We start from the raw sequence: 17,680 nt of genomic DNA on the forward strand, positions 1-17,680 counted from the left end.
ATATAAAAAAAAAAAAAAAACATATCAAAACAACAGGAGTTAATTCGTAACTTGGAAGATGGTTCATGCGTATCGTTGAGTAATATTGATTCTCTTTTTTTTTTTTTTTTTTTTTTTTTATTTTTTTTTAGTTTACACCTAGAATGAACCTGTTGCCAATATAATATATTATTTGCTTGATAACATTAATAACACAATTCCAAACTAAATCAAGTTACCGTGAATTCATAATTTTCTTTTTGGATAAAGATTCATTTTTAAGTCAACAAAATAAATGAACAAAATTTTCATAATCAAACGGCAAATAGAGCTTCATGGCTGAAAAAAGAAAGAAACAGAACTGTAAGCCAAAAACAGAAAAAAGAGATCAAAATTTGTCCATTTTTCCATTAATAAGTGGAGGGAACTAACCTGGTTACCCATAGGGACAGCAATAAGACAATCACAAGAACGGCTACCCATAACGCAATGAATCTCCACGTACCTGAAACTACAATAATAGCGGTATCCATAACAATCCACGTTTAAATTAACACCCATCATCTGAAGAGATCAAAGCCGGTGGGTCATACATTCCATGCACGTAAGGCTGGTAACTCGGCATATCCGGGTTGTCAACCATTCTCGGGTCGGATATAACAGCGTAAACCATCGGAGCTGAGGTAAGTACCAATTCGTTGACCTCTCCATTAACGGTGGTGCCATACGACGCGCCACCGTTCTACTGTCTTTTCCTAAGTATACCCGTTTCGCTAACTACTGACCGTCCTCCACGCCTTTGCAAATCCTCGCCATTAAAGAAAACAACGAAAACGAAAAACCCTTTCTTTCTTTTTTTATTCTCTTCTTTATGCAAAAGCTGGGATTACTTCGATAAATGGACTCTTGCAGTGGCGTGAGCAGCACCGAATTTTTTTTATTCTTTTTTCGGTTTACTATTTTCGAGTTCATTTTTATAGTTAGTTAATTAATTAGTTTTTTCTTTATATATATTGCAACCGCGACTGCGATTGGATAAAATGTTTAGGTTGCGTAGGAAATGAAGATGGTGAGGAAGATGAACTTTCCGATCAAAACGTGGCGGCATCCATTTGGCAAAGCGAGGGATTTACGATGGTTCCGCGAAGCAGTGGATATTAACCTCCCAACACAGAGAGACAGGTGGGCCAGTGAAAATCTGCTGACTCATTCCACGTGGCATTTGGACTGTATATAAGTATATAATAAATAAAAAAGTCGGCAGATTCTTTTATATATATATATATAAGATAAAGTCGGCAGATTTCACTCCCTTGATTCTGTTTAATATTTTTATTGTTTGATGGTAAATTTAATTTTTATTATTTTGTCTATTAGGCTTATAATTGGATTTATTCGAATAGTTTTGTTGGTTTTTATATTTTCTTTTTTTTATTTTTTCTGGCATGGTTGGATTTAGTATACTTATGGAAATGCATATTGATTCGGTACTAGTGTTAGATTTTGTGGAGTTGTCTTTTAGAAAGCATTCAGTTACTCGTCACTTCCGGAATTATGGTTCTGAGATCCAGGAGGGATGTTTTCGGCAGTAGCAATCAGGTCAATGAAGGCAACTGAAAGTCTTTGAAGCAGTATCATTTCGAGCGGTTCAGAATCCAGGATTTTGTGTGGATCGCCTTTCTTCTGTTATGCCAAAACATTAACAGGGAATGAGAAGGCAGACTTAGTAATGTTTGTAGCGAAAATATGGAAATAAAGGAAGAAATCCTGGCATACTCTGTTTAGAAAATATAGTGATATATACGAGGTAAAGCATACCTTCTAAGCTCCAGAAGAGCATTTTATATCTGGAGAAGGATCATTTGGGAGATGTTGCAAGTCAGTATGCTCTGTTAAGATACAATGCTTGTGAAAATATTCATTGAATCAAAACTATCATTTAGTACAATCGTTGTTTGTATATTTATAGTAGCAAACTTAACTAACATGTGCTAATAGCTAACCGATAATTAACTAACTAACTGCCTAACTGTCTTATTAGTTACTCTAATATTCTCCCGGTTTTGCTTCAACGTTTAAAACTTGAATATCGTCATTACTGAAACGAACTTGCAATTCTTGTATGAATGTAGCAAACTGTTTTAGTGGTATAGGCTTGGTAAGACATCAGCAATTTGTCTTGTGGATGGAACAAAACTGACCTGCAGTACACCATCAAGTACTTTTTCACGCACAAGTGATGATCAATCTCCACATGTTTCTTTCGAGTATGATGAGTTAGATTTGCAGTCATGGTGACTGTAGAGGGATTGTCGCACCATACTACTGGTATCTGACAAACTGACATGCCAATTTCATCTAACAGCAGCTTAACCCATAGCAACTCAGATACACAATTAGCTAAGATGCGGTATTCGGCTTCAGATGAGGACCTGGATACTACTGCTTACTTCTTGAAGCACCATGCAATCGGGTTTGGTTCTAGGTAAACCACATATCCTGTGGTAGAACGTCGATCTTCAACAGAGGCAACCCAGTCAACATCAGAGTAGCACACTAACTTAAACTGACCTTTTGAGAGGAACAAACCATGATCCATAGTCCCTATAAGGTACCTCAATACACGCTTAACTGCCTTTCAATGGATATCACTAGGCAAGTTCATGTACTGACTTAGTTTGTTCACGCAAAACGCTAAGTCAGGACGTGTAATACACAAATACTGAAGCATGCCAACTGTACTCTGATACAAGTGACCACCAGCAAATGATGGACTACCATCTGAAGCAACTAGTTTGGGAGTGCTCACCATGGGTGTAGGCGTAGGTGCAGCTATTGCCATGCCTGTTTTATGAAGTATTTCCGAGACATATTTCTTCTGATTAAGGAACAGACCCTGAGGTGTATGTTGCACTTCAATGCCCAAGAAAAAATTGATCCTACCCATGTCTTTAAGAGCAAAATTATCATGAAACTGACTTATCACTTTGTTTATATCTGTAATGGAGCTGCCTGTGACTACTATGTCATCCACATGAGTCATAAGCCGCAAGAGTTATCCATCGAAGGCTCGAATGAATAGTGAAGGATCAGCTTTCGATGTACAAAAACCAAGTTAATCCACTAGATACTGCTTTAGTGTCTGAAACCATGCACGAGGAGCTTGCCTCAGACTATACAATGCCTTGGTCAGTCGACAAACAAGTTTTTGGCCATTGTCACCTGCAACTTCAAACCCAGGTGGTTGAGCCATATAAATCTCTTATGTTAGATCCCCATTGAGAATGACATTATTCACATCAACTTGCCTTAATGACCAGCCTTTTTATGACTACAATAGCTAGAACAGCCCGTATAGTTGTTGCCTTAACTACTGGACTAAACATGTCGCAAAAATTAAATCCAGCATGTTGAGAAAAACCTTTAGCCACCAATCGTGCCTTATACCTCTCCACGGTCTCATCAGCCCTCTTTTTCACTTTAAACAGCCACTTGCATCCAATGACCTTCCTATTAGCAGACAGAGGACAAATAGCCTATGTTTTATTTTGAAGAAGAACCTGTAACTCATTATGTATCGCTGCTTGCCAACACTCATCTTGCATTGCTTCATGGATGTCAGCAGAGTATCATTCAATAAACAAGCTACATTGCTTAGGTAGGCCTTCGATTTAAAAATACTAGCCTTGCTACGTGTAACCATTGCATAAGAATTAACTGGGATAGCAGGTGATGGAGAAGACACATGTGGCCTACCAAAACTAGACCTTCTAGAGCTGAAACTTACACAAGGGGACTGTACTAGAGTATCAACACTGAGCACAGAAACCTCATTCAAGGAATTAACACGGGTAACCATTGGAACATTAACTACTGGAGTACCCTGAGCTGTATGAACTGGTGTCATAATAAGAAGCTTAGAACTAGACTGTGAAATAGAAGGTATGGAAGCTGCAGACTTGGGGCAGAGAGTTTTAAATAGAAATTCATTTTCATGAAATGTAACATGACGGGAAATATAGACCCTTCCATCAGTAGCCTGACAACGGTACCCTTTATAACATGGTGAATACCCCAAAAACGTGAATGGAGTTAACCTATATTGTATGGAGTTGACCTATACTGTAGTTTTAAAGTATTGTATGGTCGAAGGTTCAAAAATCATAAGCAACCAAATACTCTAAGGAATGAATAAATTATATCGGTACTAGTTAATGTTATGAAGTGATATGGTTAGTTGTGGTTTAAACATGTATAAGCGGGTATTGTTGTAAGTTGAGTATATGAAAGTGACATATGATTGATGCTTATTTAAGTGTCCAAATGCTTTACTATATAGTCATAAGTTTCGGCTAATGGAATTTTAATGTATATGTAATTTGTTATGTTATTTTATAATAAGTAAAATATGTTTAGTTAGTTTGATTAAATTTGAGGTGAATTGGTTTTATAATTTATATTTTTCGAATCTAGTATAAATTATTCGTGAACATCTGAGTTTAGTAATGTTATAAACGTATAGTTATTCATTGGGGCATGAAAGGTGATAAATGTTTGTGTTGAATTGTGTCTTATTCAGTAATGCCTCGTAACCCTAATCTGGCGACGGTTACGGGTTAAGGGTGTTACATGCTAATAATAGCTAACCGATAGTTAACTAACAAACTGCCTAACTGTCTTATTAGTTACTCTAACATGCTCAACTTTGTAACTTGCCAACAACAAAATCAATAGCATTAGCATCAGTTGTTTACTACTAAGAAATGCAGAGATCAAAATGCCAATGACTCAGTCTGGCCACTGAGCAATTAGTAAAGAGTAATCGCTGCGCAGCAGCTATAATATTATTCGTAATAACTATTCACATTGCTAGTACTCGAATCAAAGTAGTAGTTGCGATCCAAAAGCATTATCCCACCCGTTTTGGATGAAAAAAATGCTAGAATATTTAGAAACAAGCCTTCTTCTTCAGCCGTTTATGTTCTGAAAACCAAGTCTGAGCTGTTAATAGATCAAGCTGTCGTTTTGCTAACACCTATTAGAGAAAACAGGAAATTATAAAGAATTTCCATGGGCAAATCATTCACGTATACAGATAAAAAATATATACACTATATATCGATGAAAAGAGGCAGATAGTATTGCAATGAGCAATGATGATGTCAAACCCTAGCAATATAAACAACCCGATGGAAGATAATAAACATTTAACGCATGACACGCCCACAAAGGAAGGTATATCGTTAAAATCAGCTGACTAGTATTGTCTTACGCTGTCAAGATGACCTAAATTGGAATGGCTGTTGCAAGAAAGTAACGAGTCGGCATACATAATAACCATTATTATATATATCAGTGATATTCAGGTAATTAAAAGCATAGAAAGGAAGATGTAAGGTAAATAGGATGTCATATATGAATGAAACTGATACGGGAGGAGGAGACGAACGTACCTCTATTTCTTCATGATCATCAAATGCATCAATGGTGCTGTTTGCGAGAACAGTAGATACACCTTTGCTAAATAATTTATTCATCTGAACCTCGATAGATACTGAAAGAACAGAAAAAATAATTTGTAAGATTAATGAAATATGGCGTAAACTTTGTATATCCTTGCAATTTAAGGATTTAGCCTATCGTTCAGACTTTTGCTCGTAGAATTTGGGAAATCGAAAAAATTATTTGGCTTGAGTTAATTCAAATGTAAAAATGACAATACAAGCCTAAATCAAAAGCAACAACGTATTCTCTCCAGCCAATCATGGTAAGCATGCAGGAAATAATGATTACCGAATGAACCTGAAATATTCCCATTTCCCACACAACAGGTTAACTAACAATTATGGTGCAAAGAACTAACCGGACAAGCTTGCGTCGGTCAACAATAACGAGAACTAAATTCAGTGAACTTCAAAAAGAAATTGAAAGGAGACCCTAAGACGAGAAAATTACCTATGCCGAAAGTATGGATGGATGGATGGACATAACACTCCTTGATTTGTCTATCGTTTTGCATACAGTGACAAATGTTTCTCTCGTCTTTGACAGGCCCAACAGTAACAAGAAAAATCATAAGAATTGAACCTCTAGAATTTGATAGCATGTCAGCAGTCTATTAATGACAACTTTTGCAACCTAAAAGCAAATAAATGTCTTTGTTCATTGTTGTCAATGACCAAAAGTTTGGCTTATAATTGTACAAGCCCAATCTGAACCCTTCCCAAACCCATTACAAGACAGCCCACTAGCCTAACCCAATCAGCCCAATAAGCCCAACCGGCCCCAAACCCAGTCAGACTAGGGCAGAAACCCTAGCCCCCTGTTGTGCCGCACCTGCTCCTAGCCGCCTCACCTGCCCTCTGTTCACAGCCGTCACCACCCACTCCACTGCGCCACCTGCTCCAAGTCAATCACCTGCAAGGAGAGAAACAAACACGCAACAAGGAGAAAAAAGAAGCAGACAACACAAAACAAGAAAATATTAAATCTTTTCTTTCTTTTTGTTCTTTCGCTATAAAAGCCGAACATAAAGAGAAAAGAGGGGATTGTTTTTTTTTCGGGAACAGTGGGCTTTTCTTTTCCTTTTGGTAGCATTTACAGAAATAAAAAGCAAAAAGTTTAAAGGTGATAAGCAGGGTTCTCTTTTATTTTCGATTTCTTCTTAGATATATATTTTTTTCTTTTTGTTTATTTACTTATATACATATATAATATAAAGAGAAAAGTGTAAAAAAATATATACCTTTTTTGAAGTTTTCCGGCCACCGTGTACGGTGGCCGGCGCGACGCCGTAAATGGCGAAAGATCGCCGGAACCCATGGCCGGACTTGGGCCTGAGAGAGAAGGAGAGAGCTCTCTCTCTCTGTTTTTTTTAAAAGATGAAACTGATTTGTTTTTTTTTTGGTTTTTCTTATTATTTATACTAAACATGAAACGACGTCGTTTTGGTGGGGAGGATCCGCGCGTTGACCCGACCCAACCGCCTAGGATCCGCGTGTTTTCTAGCGCATGGGTAATTTGCGCACGCGGTCCTCCCTCTTTTGCGATGGTTTTCAATTTGGTCCAAGAACCATGCGCCTGGGCCTTGGCAGAACGGCACCATTTGGTTAACATGGGAATATTTCCCATTTGGCCTTCTACTTTTCGCGTCCATCATAATTGGGTCCCTTTCTTTATTTATTTATTTTCGATTTCGCCCCAAATGTTGCTCTTTTATTATTCTAGTCCTTTTCTAAATTTTTTTTACTTTTATTTTATTATTAAACCTATTATGTTATTTACTGTTATTATTATTATCCTCATATTTTGTTTATACTTATTATGTAAATTTTATATATATGCTTCATATTATATTATTATTATATAATTGCTTATATATGTATATAGGTATATGTATATGTATGTTTTTATATACAAAAATACTTTTTTTCATATGTGTATATTTATATATATATATATGCTCTTACATATTCATTATATTTTCAAAATATATTGTTTATATTTTTTGTACTTTGTGATTTATATATATAATTACATATGTATTTATATATATTTGATGATGGTTTTACACGTATACATGTACGTGCATATATGCTTATGTATTTTCACGTCCAATAGTTTTAAATAAGGTGTACTTGCGCATGCTTTTCATATTTTCATGCTTATATGTATACGTGTTTATGTATCTTTATAATTATATGATTTTGTTGATTTTGTTCATTTATTTATTTACATGTTTATTATTGTTTATTTTCTTACTTTAGTTTTTTATCGTTTGTTATTTCGCCCGTATAATTGTTTTTATTGTTTATTATTTTGCTTGTATCATTTTATTTACATTGTCATCATTATTATTATTTTGCATTCATTTTTACTCGGATTTATCAAAAACAAAAAAATCTAAAATAAAAGTAACACTCGGTATTTTAGATCTTCGAGAGAATCGAGCCCTAACGTATTGGGTTCCGATTTTCTTCGTTGAATTTAAATAATCGAGATTACTCTTTTAAAAATGATATAAAGTTCGTTATCAAGAATTCAATACGTTGTGTCCTAACGCATTGGATGTGACACGTTGTTTTCTCGAGACGAGGATTTTTCGAAATAAATGCAATATTCAATGTTTAATATTTTAAGAAATTGTGCCCTAACGTATTGGGTTGCGATTTCTTCACTTGATTTTAAACAATTGAATATTCTTTTAAACTTTATTACACGATTCTTTTAAACTCAAGTTTTAAATGATATCGGGAGTTAAGAAAAGATTGTGTCCTAACTTACTGGGCATGATCCCTTTCCTAAACCCGAGATAATAAAATATCTTTTTAAATAAATAAAATTTTGGCATTCATTCGCGTATCGGAAATTCGAGACATTGTGTCCTAACTTACTGGATATGATACTTTTTTTCTCGATTAACGCGGAATGTGTCCCTTTTCCCAAAATTTTCAACTTTTTAATACAAGGAACGTATTTTTAAATTTCTTTAAAGTTTTCAACTTTTCGACATTAAGACATTAAGTAATCAACTAAGGTACCAATTTTGGGCGTATCGAGGGTGCTAATCCTTCCTCGTGCGTAACCGACTCCCGAACCCATTTTTCTGAATTTCGTGGATCAAACCTGTTGTTTTAATAAAATCAAACCGTTTATTAAAAATAACTACTTTTCGAGGTGATCCAATCACACCTCATAGAAAAGGATTGGTGGCGACTCCCGTTTCATTTTTCAAAATCCAAGTCGACCCCGTTTTCATCAAAAAATGGTGTCTACAATAATTTAGACAAAATTAATTTCATTTGGCCTTTCTAGAGTTTTTAGATTTAGTTTGTATATTAAATCTATAAGAGAATATTATCATGAAAGCAAATAATAAATAATATATATACTTTTATTATATTGATATAATTACAAAACCTAAGATGATTTCCTAAAATAATCAAAAAGAAAAACTTAACTAAACAATTAAAAATAAAACTAAAAAGACCTAAAATTATTGAAAAATCTAAATAAAAAAAGAATTTAAAGAGTAAAATCTTCACAAACGGCTTCCACGGCTAATTTTTTTACTTCACAAGAAGGTCTTCCGAATTTTTCTTCAGTAATTTTGAAGGAGCACGATTCTTTACCCAGACATTCCTGTTAAAATTTTCAAAATATATATCATTGGAAAAAATATATTTCAAGATATTAAAAAATAATATGAAAATAACTTACCTTTTCAAGAATTGATAAAGCATCCACTTCCGAGTCAAATTCACTTTTGTCAAATGATCCGCACACACCTTGTGGACTACCAAAACTAGCAAACTTAATCTTTGAAATTGGTCGATCCTGGCATGATAATTCCACTTCTTTTCCTTCGTGAGTATTTATGCAAACCGATCCGATTTCAACGGTTTGGAATTGTACACCAGAAGGATTACCACCAAATTCCTCAAACAATACCAAAGTGTTCTCACTGTCTTTAAGAAATGATTGAGGAACATGGTACCTATAAAACAACAAAATTAGAATAATGAAAAAAATACTAACAATATAAAAATATATATTAACATATGTAAAAAACTTAAGATTACCATCTTTGGGTAGGTTCACCGCACTTAGAGACACATTTACTATCATTGTATCTACCACGATAGTCACAAGTCTCTGTCTTACAAAGCTGCTTATCAGCTATATAAGATGGCCAATATCTACCAAGGCTATGACCATTTACCCAAGCCATGCCCTTTCCTAAACCTAGTAAATCCACAACAACTGGTTTATTCCCCAACGGAGCTTTCAATGTTGTCTACAATTTAAAAAAAATAACCAAACATAAATATTAATAAAATCAAACATTATATGTAACATTTATATGCAAGTAAATGTATTGGTTTTAATTACCTTGTACCAAGTGAAGTTCTTGTCAACCGGAATAGGGTCAGAGACCCATTTGGATGATGATTTTGAAGCACAATCTGTGTCGAAAAACTTGTTTGAAATCCCATTCAAACCAACTTTATATGTCCATTTATTTGAAGACAAATCCTTGACAACATTTTTGTTCAAAACTAGCTCAATTGGTGATGTAATTCCAGCTCCAACCAGATCAAACATTGGACCATAGTTCTGCATTATTTTGATTCAAATTATATGTTAAAATTCTAGAGTTTTTTATTTGTCGTATGTATATATATATATATGTATGTATATACCTTGAATCCAACAGTGACACTAAGTAATGATATCAAGTTTTTCCCGAGGGATAGGTTGACGTTCCTCTCGAAAACATATGTCACGTTGTTGTTACCATATTTTGACCATTGAGAACCTACGAAAACAAATACATATATAATCAAATAAATATATTTTGAATTCAATATAATATATATAAAACATAGTTCATAATTACCGATATATTCTCCATTGAAAAAAGCATGAAGAACATGACCAGTATCATTGACACGAAGTGTCACTGTTCCATTCAACATGGGATCATCTTTTGCAACATTAATACTGTCCAAAAAATAAATTAATTAATTAATCAAAATATATATAATTTACATTAAATGAATTGAATATAGTTGTGTTAAATAATTTACCTTGTCATATACCACAAATAATCACTAGCATCATTTGCCATATCCTTTTGATCAACAATCTTGTTAACGGAAACATCTCCCCTTCCTTGAACAGAAGTAGATTCGATCAACTCGGGTCGCCACATCCATTTCAAAGAACTCGGTTCATCTTCAGCTTTGTTCAATTTCTTAATCATCAATGAAGTTTGAGCAGAAACCTAGTTTTTTTTTAAATATAAACCCATTAACAATCATAACATATTTATTATAATTATAATAACCCAAAACACAAAAATAGGATTTACCTTAGCGGTATTATATGCTTCCTCCCTACAATCTGGAAGGATACTAATAGACCATGCTGGAACAAAGTAATTAATGCCTCCGAAGTTGACATTTGCATCTATTTTGGTATTTGTATTGCTCAAAAAACAACTTGATTTCTCCTTTGTTTCATAAATAGTAGCCTAAATCATATATATAATTAAGAATAATAATTAGAATAAAATGATAAATATTTATTATTTTATCAAATAAATTTTTATATATATTCATTTTATTACCATGACTAAATTGCTGAGTTTTTCATTTTTAACGTCTCCATTTGTAAGAATATACTCAATGGAATGTAGAACATCATGAAGCTGCTTCAAATGTCCCCATTTTGGTTGATTCAAATTTCCTAATAAAAATTAATAATTAATTAGAATAATTATAACTTATACATATATATTCAGAGGCATGAAATTACCATATTCATCGAGAGGTGCATTATAATCATATGTAGTGGTAATATATGGGCCACCAGAAGTTCTACCAAAATTGGTACCACCATGATACTAAAAAAATTGGAAAAACAAAGGGGTTAATTAATAAAATTAAATTATTAATTTTAAGAATTTAATTTTTTAAAAAAATCACTTGCCATGTAATAATTTTGTAGTGTACCACCCTTTTGGAAAAATCGAGCAACAGAGTAAGCAAGATCTTCAGCTGTTCTAAATGGGTCTGCACCACCCCAACTCTTAAACCTAAAGTTAAATAAAATAAAATTTAATGTAAAGTTTATAATTAAAATTAAATTAAGAACAATTTTAAGAAGAAAAAGAAAAAGTCACCATCCAGTCCAATTTTCAGTCCACAATTTAGGGGTATTAGGGTCTTTTGGTTTGTACTCATCACAATACCAACCATTGCATGTCTCCAGCTACGATTATAATTAAACAAATCGAAATCAAAATTCAACCGTTATCACAAAAAAAATGTATTTCTAAATAAAATAATATAGTAAAAAGTAAATAAAATACAATACCATAGGCTTTGGTGGAGCAGCTTGTTGACACATGATCCACGGGACACCAATATCAAGAGAATCAGCCATTTGGGCACACCAATTAATATATGATTTCCCCTCGTCTCCATATGGTTCCATAACATTTCCATATTCATTCTCAACCTATATATATACATTTAATTTTGATATTATTTAAATACATAATAAAAATAATAAAACATAAAAAATTATCATATATACCTGAGCTAGAATGATATTTCCTCCTTGAGATGCAAATAGTTTCTCTTTTTTCACCATATCAACTATCAATGTTGTAAAGTTTTTCATTTCATTCTAAAAATAACAAAAATTAAACACATTATTTATATATAAAAGTAAACAAAAATAGAATAGAATTTTTGTTTTTTAAAAAAGTTACTGAAAATCAAAAGAATTACCATAAAGACATCGTTTTTAGTACGAAGAGAAACTCCAGGCATGTTATGCAACCATACAGGGAAGCCTCTAATAAAAAATAATAAAAAAATTAAAAACTAGTTAGATAATTTATTAAATATCATAGTTAGTTAAAATTTGAAAATAAATTAATTTACCCATAATTCCACTCAGCACAGGTATAAGGTCCAATTCGAAGAATTGCATATAAACCTTGGTCTTGAATCGTTTTAAGAAATCGAATAAGATCAAGATTTCCACTAAAATCATACTGACGACGAGTTGGCTCATGTGCATTCCAAAAAACATATGTTTCAACCGCATCCAATCCACCTTCTTTGGCTTTTCTTATAAGATCCGGCCACATCTAATAATAAAAAATTAATCAATCAATTATTCAAAATCAAATTATAAAAAAAAAACCCCCGAATAATTCAATTGTAAAATATTACCTGAGCAGTACTTCTGGGATAATGAATCGAACCCGAAAGGATAATTCTATGATTTCCATCAATTATGATGGATCTTGAATCATGAGTGACATTAAGCGCATTCGAATGAAATAGGATGAAAGAAAAAATAAAAGCAGTAAATAAAAGATTGAATATATTCATTCTTCTCTTATCCAGTAAAGCAAAAGAAAAAGTGTTGGGAGTGAAAAATCAGAAGAGTATGATAATGAATTTATAAGGGTAGTAATTGAGTTCATATCAAAGACTAGATTTTCAAAACATATTTAATTAGATTTATATAATTAGAGAAATCAAGAGGTTCGATTTAGTAATATGAGTGTTGAAACTTGAACAACATTAATTAAATATTTTTTAATTATAATTAATTGAGATTTTTGTATCTCTATATTAAATTAAGGTTTCTTTGGTCATGATAATTCAATTTAAAAATTAAAAAAAAAATTTAAGTGTCATTATATTTTGTGTGAAGTAGGATAAACGTATATAATTCTTTATACATAATTTTTTTTGACAAATTCTTTATAAATTAATAATTCATTTTAAAACAAATTTTGTATATACAAACAGGTTGTGGACGATGTTGTATGAACTATAAAATCGAGCAACCAGATTCAAACAAAAACTCCAACTAATTCTCGTAATGTGTTTATCAATCGTCTTGGTTAGGACAACATGATTCTGAGCAACAATGAAGGCAGCCGATGCATGCCAGGGCGGTGCATAGCTGTGTTAACGTGGTGGCACATTGATTATTCATCTTCGAACAACACCGGATGCAGCCCATGCAACAGCATCGATTACATATCCCACCGAAGTAATTCGAGGTTGTCTTAATAAATATCTTGGCAACTTCGGGCAATTCTGGTTCTTGAGATCCAGGACGAATGTTTTCGGCAGTTGCAATCTGGTCACCGAAGCCAACTGAAAGTCTTTGAAGCAGTATCATTTCGGGCGGTCCAGATTCCACGATTTTCTGTGGATCACCTTTCTTCTGGCATGCCAAAAACATTAACAGGGAATGAGAAAGCAGCCTTAGCAATGTTTGTAGAGAAAATATGAAAATAAACGAAGAAACCCCGGCATACCATACTCTGTTTAGAAACTATAGTGATATATACCAGGGTGTCGTATTATACGAGGCAAAAGCATACCTTCCAAGCTCCAAAATGTTTCATTATATTTTTCTCGAGAAGGGTCATTCGGGTATACTCGGAGATGTTGCAAGTTTGTATGCTCAACTTTGCAACCTGCCAACAACAAAATCATTAGCATTAGCAACAGTTTTTTTACTACTAAGAAATGAGGAGATCCAAACGAGTGAAACAAATCGAACACATTCCCAATCACGCAGTCTAGTTTAAGTGGCCACTGAGCACTTAGTAAAGGGTATTTCCATAATAACTTTTCACATCGCTGGTAAATGATACGGCACAGTCACGAATCTATACCCCGGGCTATAATATTATCCATAACAACTTTTCACATTGCTACTACTCGAATCATAGTAGTTGCAATCCAAAAGCATTCTCCCACCGATTTTGGATGAAAAACAAATGCTAGAATATTTAGAAACAAACCTTCTCCTCGAGCCGTTTATTTTCTGAAAACCAAGCCTGAGCTGTTAGTAGATCAATCTGCCGTCTTGCTAACACCTGTTAGAGAAAACAGGAAATTATGAAGTACTTCCATGCGCTAGTCATTCACGTATACAGGTAAAACATATATAAACCATCGATGAAAAGCGGCAGTTAGTATTGCAATAAGCAATGATGATGTCAAACCCTAGCACTACAAACAACCCAGTGGAAGATAATAAACATTAAAGGGTCTTTAACGCATGACACACCCACAAAGGAAACTATATTGATAAAACCAGCTGACTAGTATGTGTCTTACGCTGTCAAGAGGTATATCCTTAGCCCTCCGTATCTTCAAGTCCATTGTAAAGCTACTCAAATCACCTAATATACCTTTAACTTTAAGGTTGTCGGGAAAACTGCCCTGGTACCTCCCGTATATGGTCAATGGACTTTCAAGTGAAAGGTCAGGAATCCGTGAAGAGTACACCTGTCGCGGACATCGTAAAGAAACCCAAATTAGAAGAGAACCTAAATTGGAATGGCTGTTGCAAAAAAGCAACGAGTCCGAGCAATTAGGCATACATAATAACCATCATGATGTACATCAGTGATATTCAGGTAAATAAAACATAGAAAGGCAGATATGAGGTAAATAGGATGCCGTATGTGAATGAAACTGATACAGGGGGGGACGAACATACCTCTATTTCTTCACAATCATCAAATGCATCAATGGTGATGTTTGCGAGAACAGTAGATAAACCTTTGCTAAATAATTTATTCATCTGAACCTCAATAGAATCTGAAAGAACAGAAAAAATAATTAGTAAGATTAATGAAATATGACCATATCCTCACAATTTAAGGATTTAGCCTATGGTTCAGACTTATGCTCGTAGAATTTAGGAATTCCAAATATTTGCTTGGCTTGAAGTTCAAATGTAAAATGTCAAAGTGCATACAGACCTAAATCGAAAGCAGCACCATATTCCCCCGGCCAATCATGGCAAGCATGCGCAGGAAATAATGATTACAGAATGAACCTGAAACATTCCCATTTCCCACGCAACAAGTTAACTAACAATTACGGTGCAAAGAACTAACTGAACAAGCTGGCGTCGGTCAACAACAATGAGAACTAAATTCAGTGAACTTAAAGGAAATCGAAAGGAGACCCTAACACGTGAAAATTACCTATGCCGAAAGTATGGATGGATGGACATAACACTCCTTGATTTGTCAAACGCTTTTGCATCCAGTGACAAATGTTTCTCTCATCTTCAACAGACCCATCAGCAACAAGAAAAATCATAGGAATTGAACCTCGAGTGTTTGATAGCATGTCAGCCGCCTGACAGAAATAAATAACACGCTATTGATCGTGAGAAAGGAATACTAACCAGATTCTAATTTCTCCAACCATTTCAGAAAACACGAGAAGTTAAACGAAAAAACAAAGGCGGTTACTAACCTTTTCCAGTGGAATAAACAAATTTGTACTGCCCCCCACGGTATATTTCATACTAATCCAAGCAGTGGCCCTTTCAATCGCGTCCTTCGAAGCCAACTCCATGGATGTTGAAAATTGAAAAGCCTCATTACTAAAAGCTATAATGTTAAACGAATCTTCTGGACTGAGCTTAGAAAGGGCTGCAGATATTGCACTCTTGGTACTCTCGAGTGGTCTCCCTTGCATGCTTTCACTTATATCAACAACAAATACGACTTCCTTTTTGAACACCTATCAAATTTGAAAAAGGATAAGGATTATATACCGAAAAGAATAACCGAGCAGGTCAAACACATGCTACACCCACCTTCCTATTCTGCTCACTTCCAGGGAAAAGATAAATACAGAACATATCACTTTGGTCGTAATCATATAAAGACTGCAAAAGTATGCCTCCAAATATGTTACCGGAAGAAACCTATTAAAAGAAGTAGACAAGACATGATTATCAATATCTCGATGATAACAAGTTGAGATATTCCTCATGAAAATATCAGGAGATGGTTGTTGCAGGCCCATTTACCCGGTGGCCCGCTACCCAAAACCAACCCGAATAAAACACCCAAGGCCCACCTAAACCTAACCCGGAGCCCAAAACAAGACCCAACTGGCCCAACCCCTCAAAGCTAAGCTAGGGTTTCAGAAAAGAAACCCTAGCGCCGCATCTATGGTCTTTAGACCTTCGGCCTTCTGGCGCCGTCGCCGTACCCCGCACCCTCGACCCTCTACGCCACTATCATTTGTCGCGTCCCATCCGCACCTACTAGCTTCATCAACACCTGCAACACAAAGCAACAGAGGACACAAAAACGCAAAAATAGAAAACAACAGCAGATAAAAAAAATACATTTTAGATTGTAATATTTTTTTGTTTTATCTTGGGTATAAAAGGCCCTTTTCTGGAATCTAAAATAAAAAAGAAGAGGTGCATATTGTATCAAAAACAGGAAATCAATAAAAAAAAAGGTGATTTTCGAAAGGCTCACTGGTTTCTTCCGTTTTTCTTTTTCTTTTTTTTGGGTTTTCTTTTCGGTTTTGATTTTGATTCATCTTAGAAAAAGAACAAAAACAAAGTTTAAAAGGGAGGGAGATTACCTGGTGGTCGCGATCTTGGCCCTCCTCGTCGCCATCGGAGAACGGGCTAAGGTCGAGGGCCGTTTGAACGCCATCATTGTTTAAGAAACGGCGCCGATGAAGCCTTCTTCTCCTCCTGGTAAGTCGGAGTTGAATAGGCGAAGGCGAGGGGGGGGCTCTCGAGCGGCCTGTTGTCGGAACGGCGCAGAGGAGAGAGCATTTGGCTCTCTGTTTTCTTTGTTTCTTTTTTTTTCTTTTGTTAAAGGGGGAGTGTAGGCTATCAGATTAGGTTTTGGGGGGGTTATTGTATGATGTGAAACGACGCCGTTTGGAGTCTGATCAGTAACTCCAAAACGGCGCCGTATTGAGCTCTGACCCGCGCGTTTTTGACTCCTGGGATAATTCCTGCCTTGGTCCCTCAGCATTTCTTATCTTTTTAATGCGGTCTTCTTTTTATATTTGCAATTTTGGCATCGATTTCTGCTTCTGTTTCAGTTCGGTCCCTGGACTATGCGCATTGACTTCGTTGGAACTGTGTCGTTTAATCGACGAGGGTTATTTCCCATCCAGTCCTCCGCTTTTTCTATGCGCATTCAGAATAGTCCCTCCGCTTTAATTTATTTATGTTTTGACCCCGAATTTTGTTTAGATCTTTAGTTTAGTCCTTTTATTTTTTATATTTTCTTAATAAATTTATTATTATTATTATTATTATCATTATTATTATTATTTCTTCCTATTTATTTTTATTTATTTTATTTAAACCC

General features: G+C 34.7%; 4 protein-coding genes across 4 annotated transcripts; all 4 read right to left on the bottom strand.

Annotated features, from left to right (window-relative positions):
- Nucleotides 1–2,617: 2,617 nt before the first annotated feature.
- LOC121226811 (uncharacterized mitochondrial protein AtMg00810-like) lies at nucleotides 2,618–3,022 on the bottom strand. Its single transcript, XM_041110457.1, has one exon. The coding sequence runs from the start codon at nucleotides 3,020–3,022 to the stop codon at nucleotides 2,618–2,620; it is 405 nt and encodes a 134-aa protein (XP_040966391.1).
- A 1,772-nt stretch (nucleotides 3,023–4,794) lies between these two features.
- Nucleotides 4,795–6,859, bottom strand: LOC107942568 (uncharacterized). The gene is made up of 4 exons (XM_041110456.1): nucleotides 6,725–6,859; nucleotides 5,935–6,396; nucleotides 5,433–5,533; nucleotides 4,795–5,014 (listed from the first exon to the last, which is right to left on the bottom strand). The coding sequence occupies exons 2-4, from the start codon at nucleotides 6,083–6,085 to the stop codon at nucleotides 4,928–4,930; spliced, it is 339 nt and encodes a 112-aa protein (XP_040966390.1). The 5' UTR covers nucleotides 6,086–6,396; nucleotides 6,725–6,859; the 3' UTR covers nucleotides 4,795–4,927.
- Nucleotides 6,860–8,949: 2,090 nt separating this feature from the next.
- On the bottom strand, nucleotides 8,950–12,941 carry LOC121226813 (beta-galactosidase 15-like). The gene is made up of 17 exons (XM_041110459.1): nucleotides 12,729–12,941; nucleotides 12,435–12,643; nucleotides 12,279–12,345; nucleotides 12,082–12,174; nucleotides 11,860–12,003; nucleotides 11,666–11,754; nucleotides 11,473–11,578; nucleotides 11,299–11,386; nucleotides 11,111–11,229; nucleotides 10,853–11,014; nucleotides 10,569–10,765; nucleotides 10,379–10,482; nucleotides 10,182–10,297; nucleotides 9,871–10,095; nucleotides 9,561–9,775; nucleotides 9,199–9,475; nucleotides 8,950–9,120 (listed from the first exon to the last, which is right to left on the bottom strand). Exons 1-17 carry the CDS (start codon nucleotides 12,888–12,890, stop codon nucleotides 9,004–9,006), a joined length of 2,490 nt encoding a protein of 829 aa, XP_040966393.1. The 5' UTR covers nucleotides 12,891–12,941; the 3' UTR covers nucleotides 8,950–9,003.
- A 418-nt stretch (nucleotides 12,942–13,359) lies between these two features.
- Nucleotides 13,360–17,008, bottom strand: LOC121226812 (von Willebrand factor A domain-containing protein DDB_G0292028-like). The gene is given in 13 exon segments (XM_041110458.1): nucleotides 13,360–13,740; nucleotides 13,901–13,996; nucleotides 14,327–14,401; nucleotides 14,646–14,816; nucleotides 15,031–15,131; nucleotides 15,296–15,325; nucleotides 15,328–15,372; nucleotides 15,524–15,680; nucleotides 15,801–16,070; nucleotides 16,147–16,257; nucleotides 16,548–16,618; nucleotides 16,687–16,745; nucleotides 16,935–17,008. Coding segments are annotated over 13 exon segments (1,602 nt in total). The 3' UTR covers nucleotides 13,360–13,398.
- Nucleotides 17,009–17,680: the final 672 nt, after the last annotated feature.

Source organism: Gossypium hirsutum, unplaced genomic scaffold, assembly GCF_007990345.1.
Source record: "Gossypium hirsutum isolate 1008001.06 unplaced genomic scaffold, Gossypium_hirsutum_v2.1 scaffold_447, whole genome shotgun sequence".
NCBI lineage: Eukaryota > Viridiplantae > Streptophyta > Magnoliopsida > Malvales > Malvaceae > Gossypium > Gossypium hirsutum.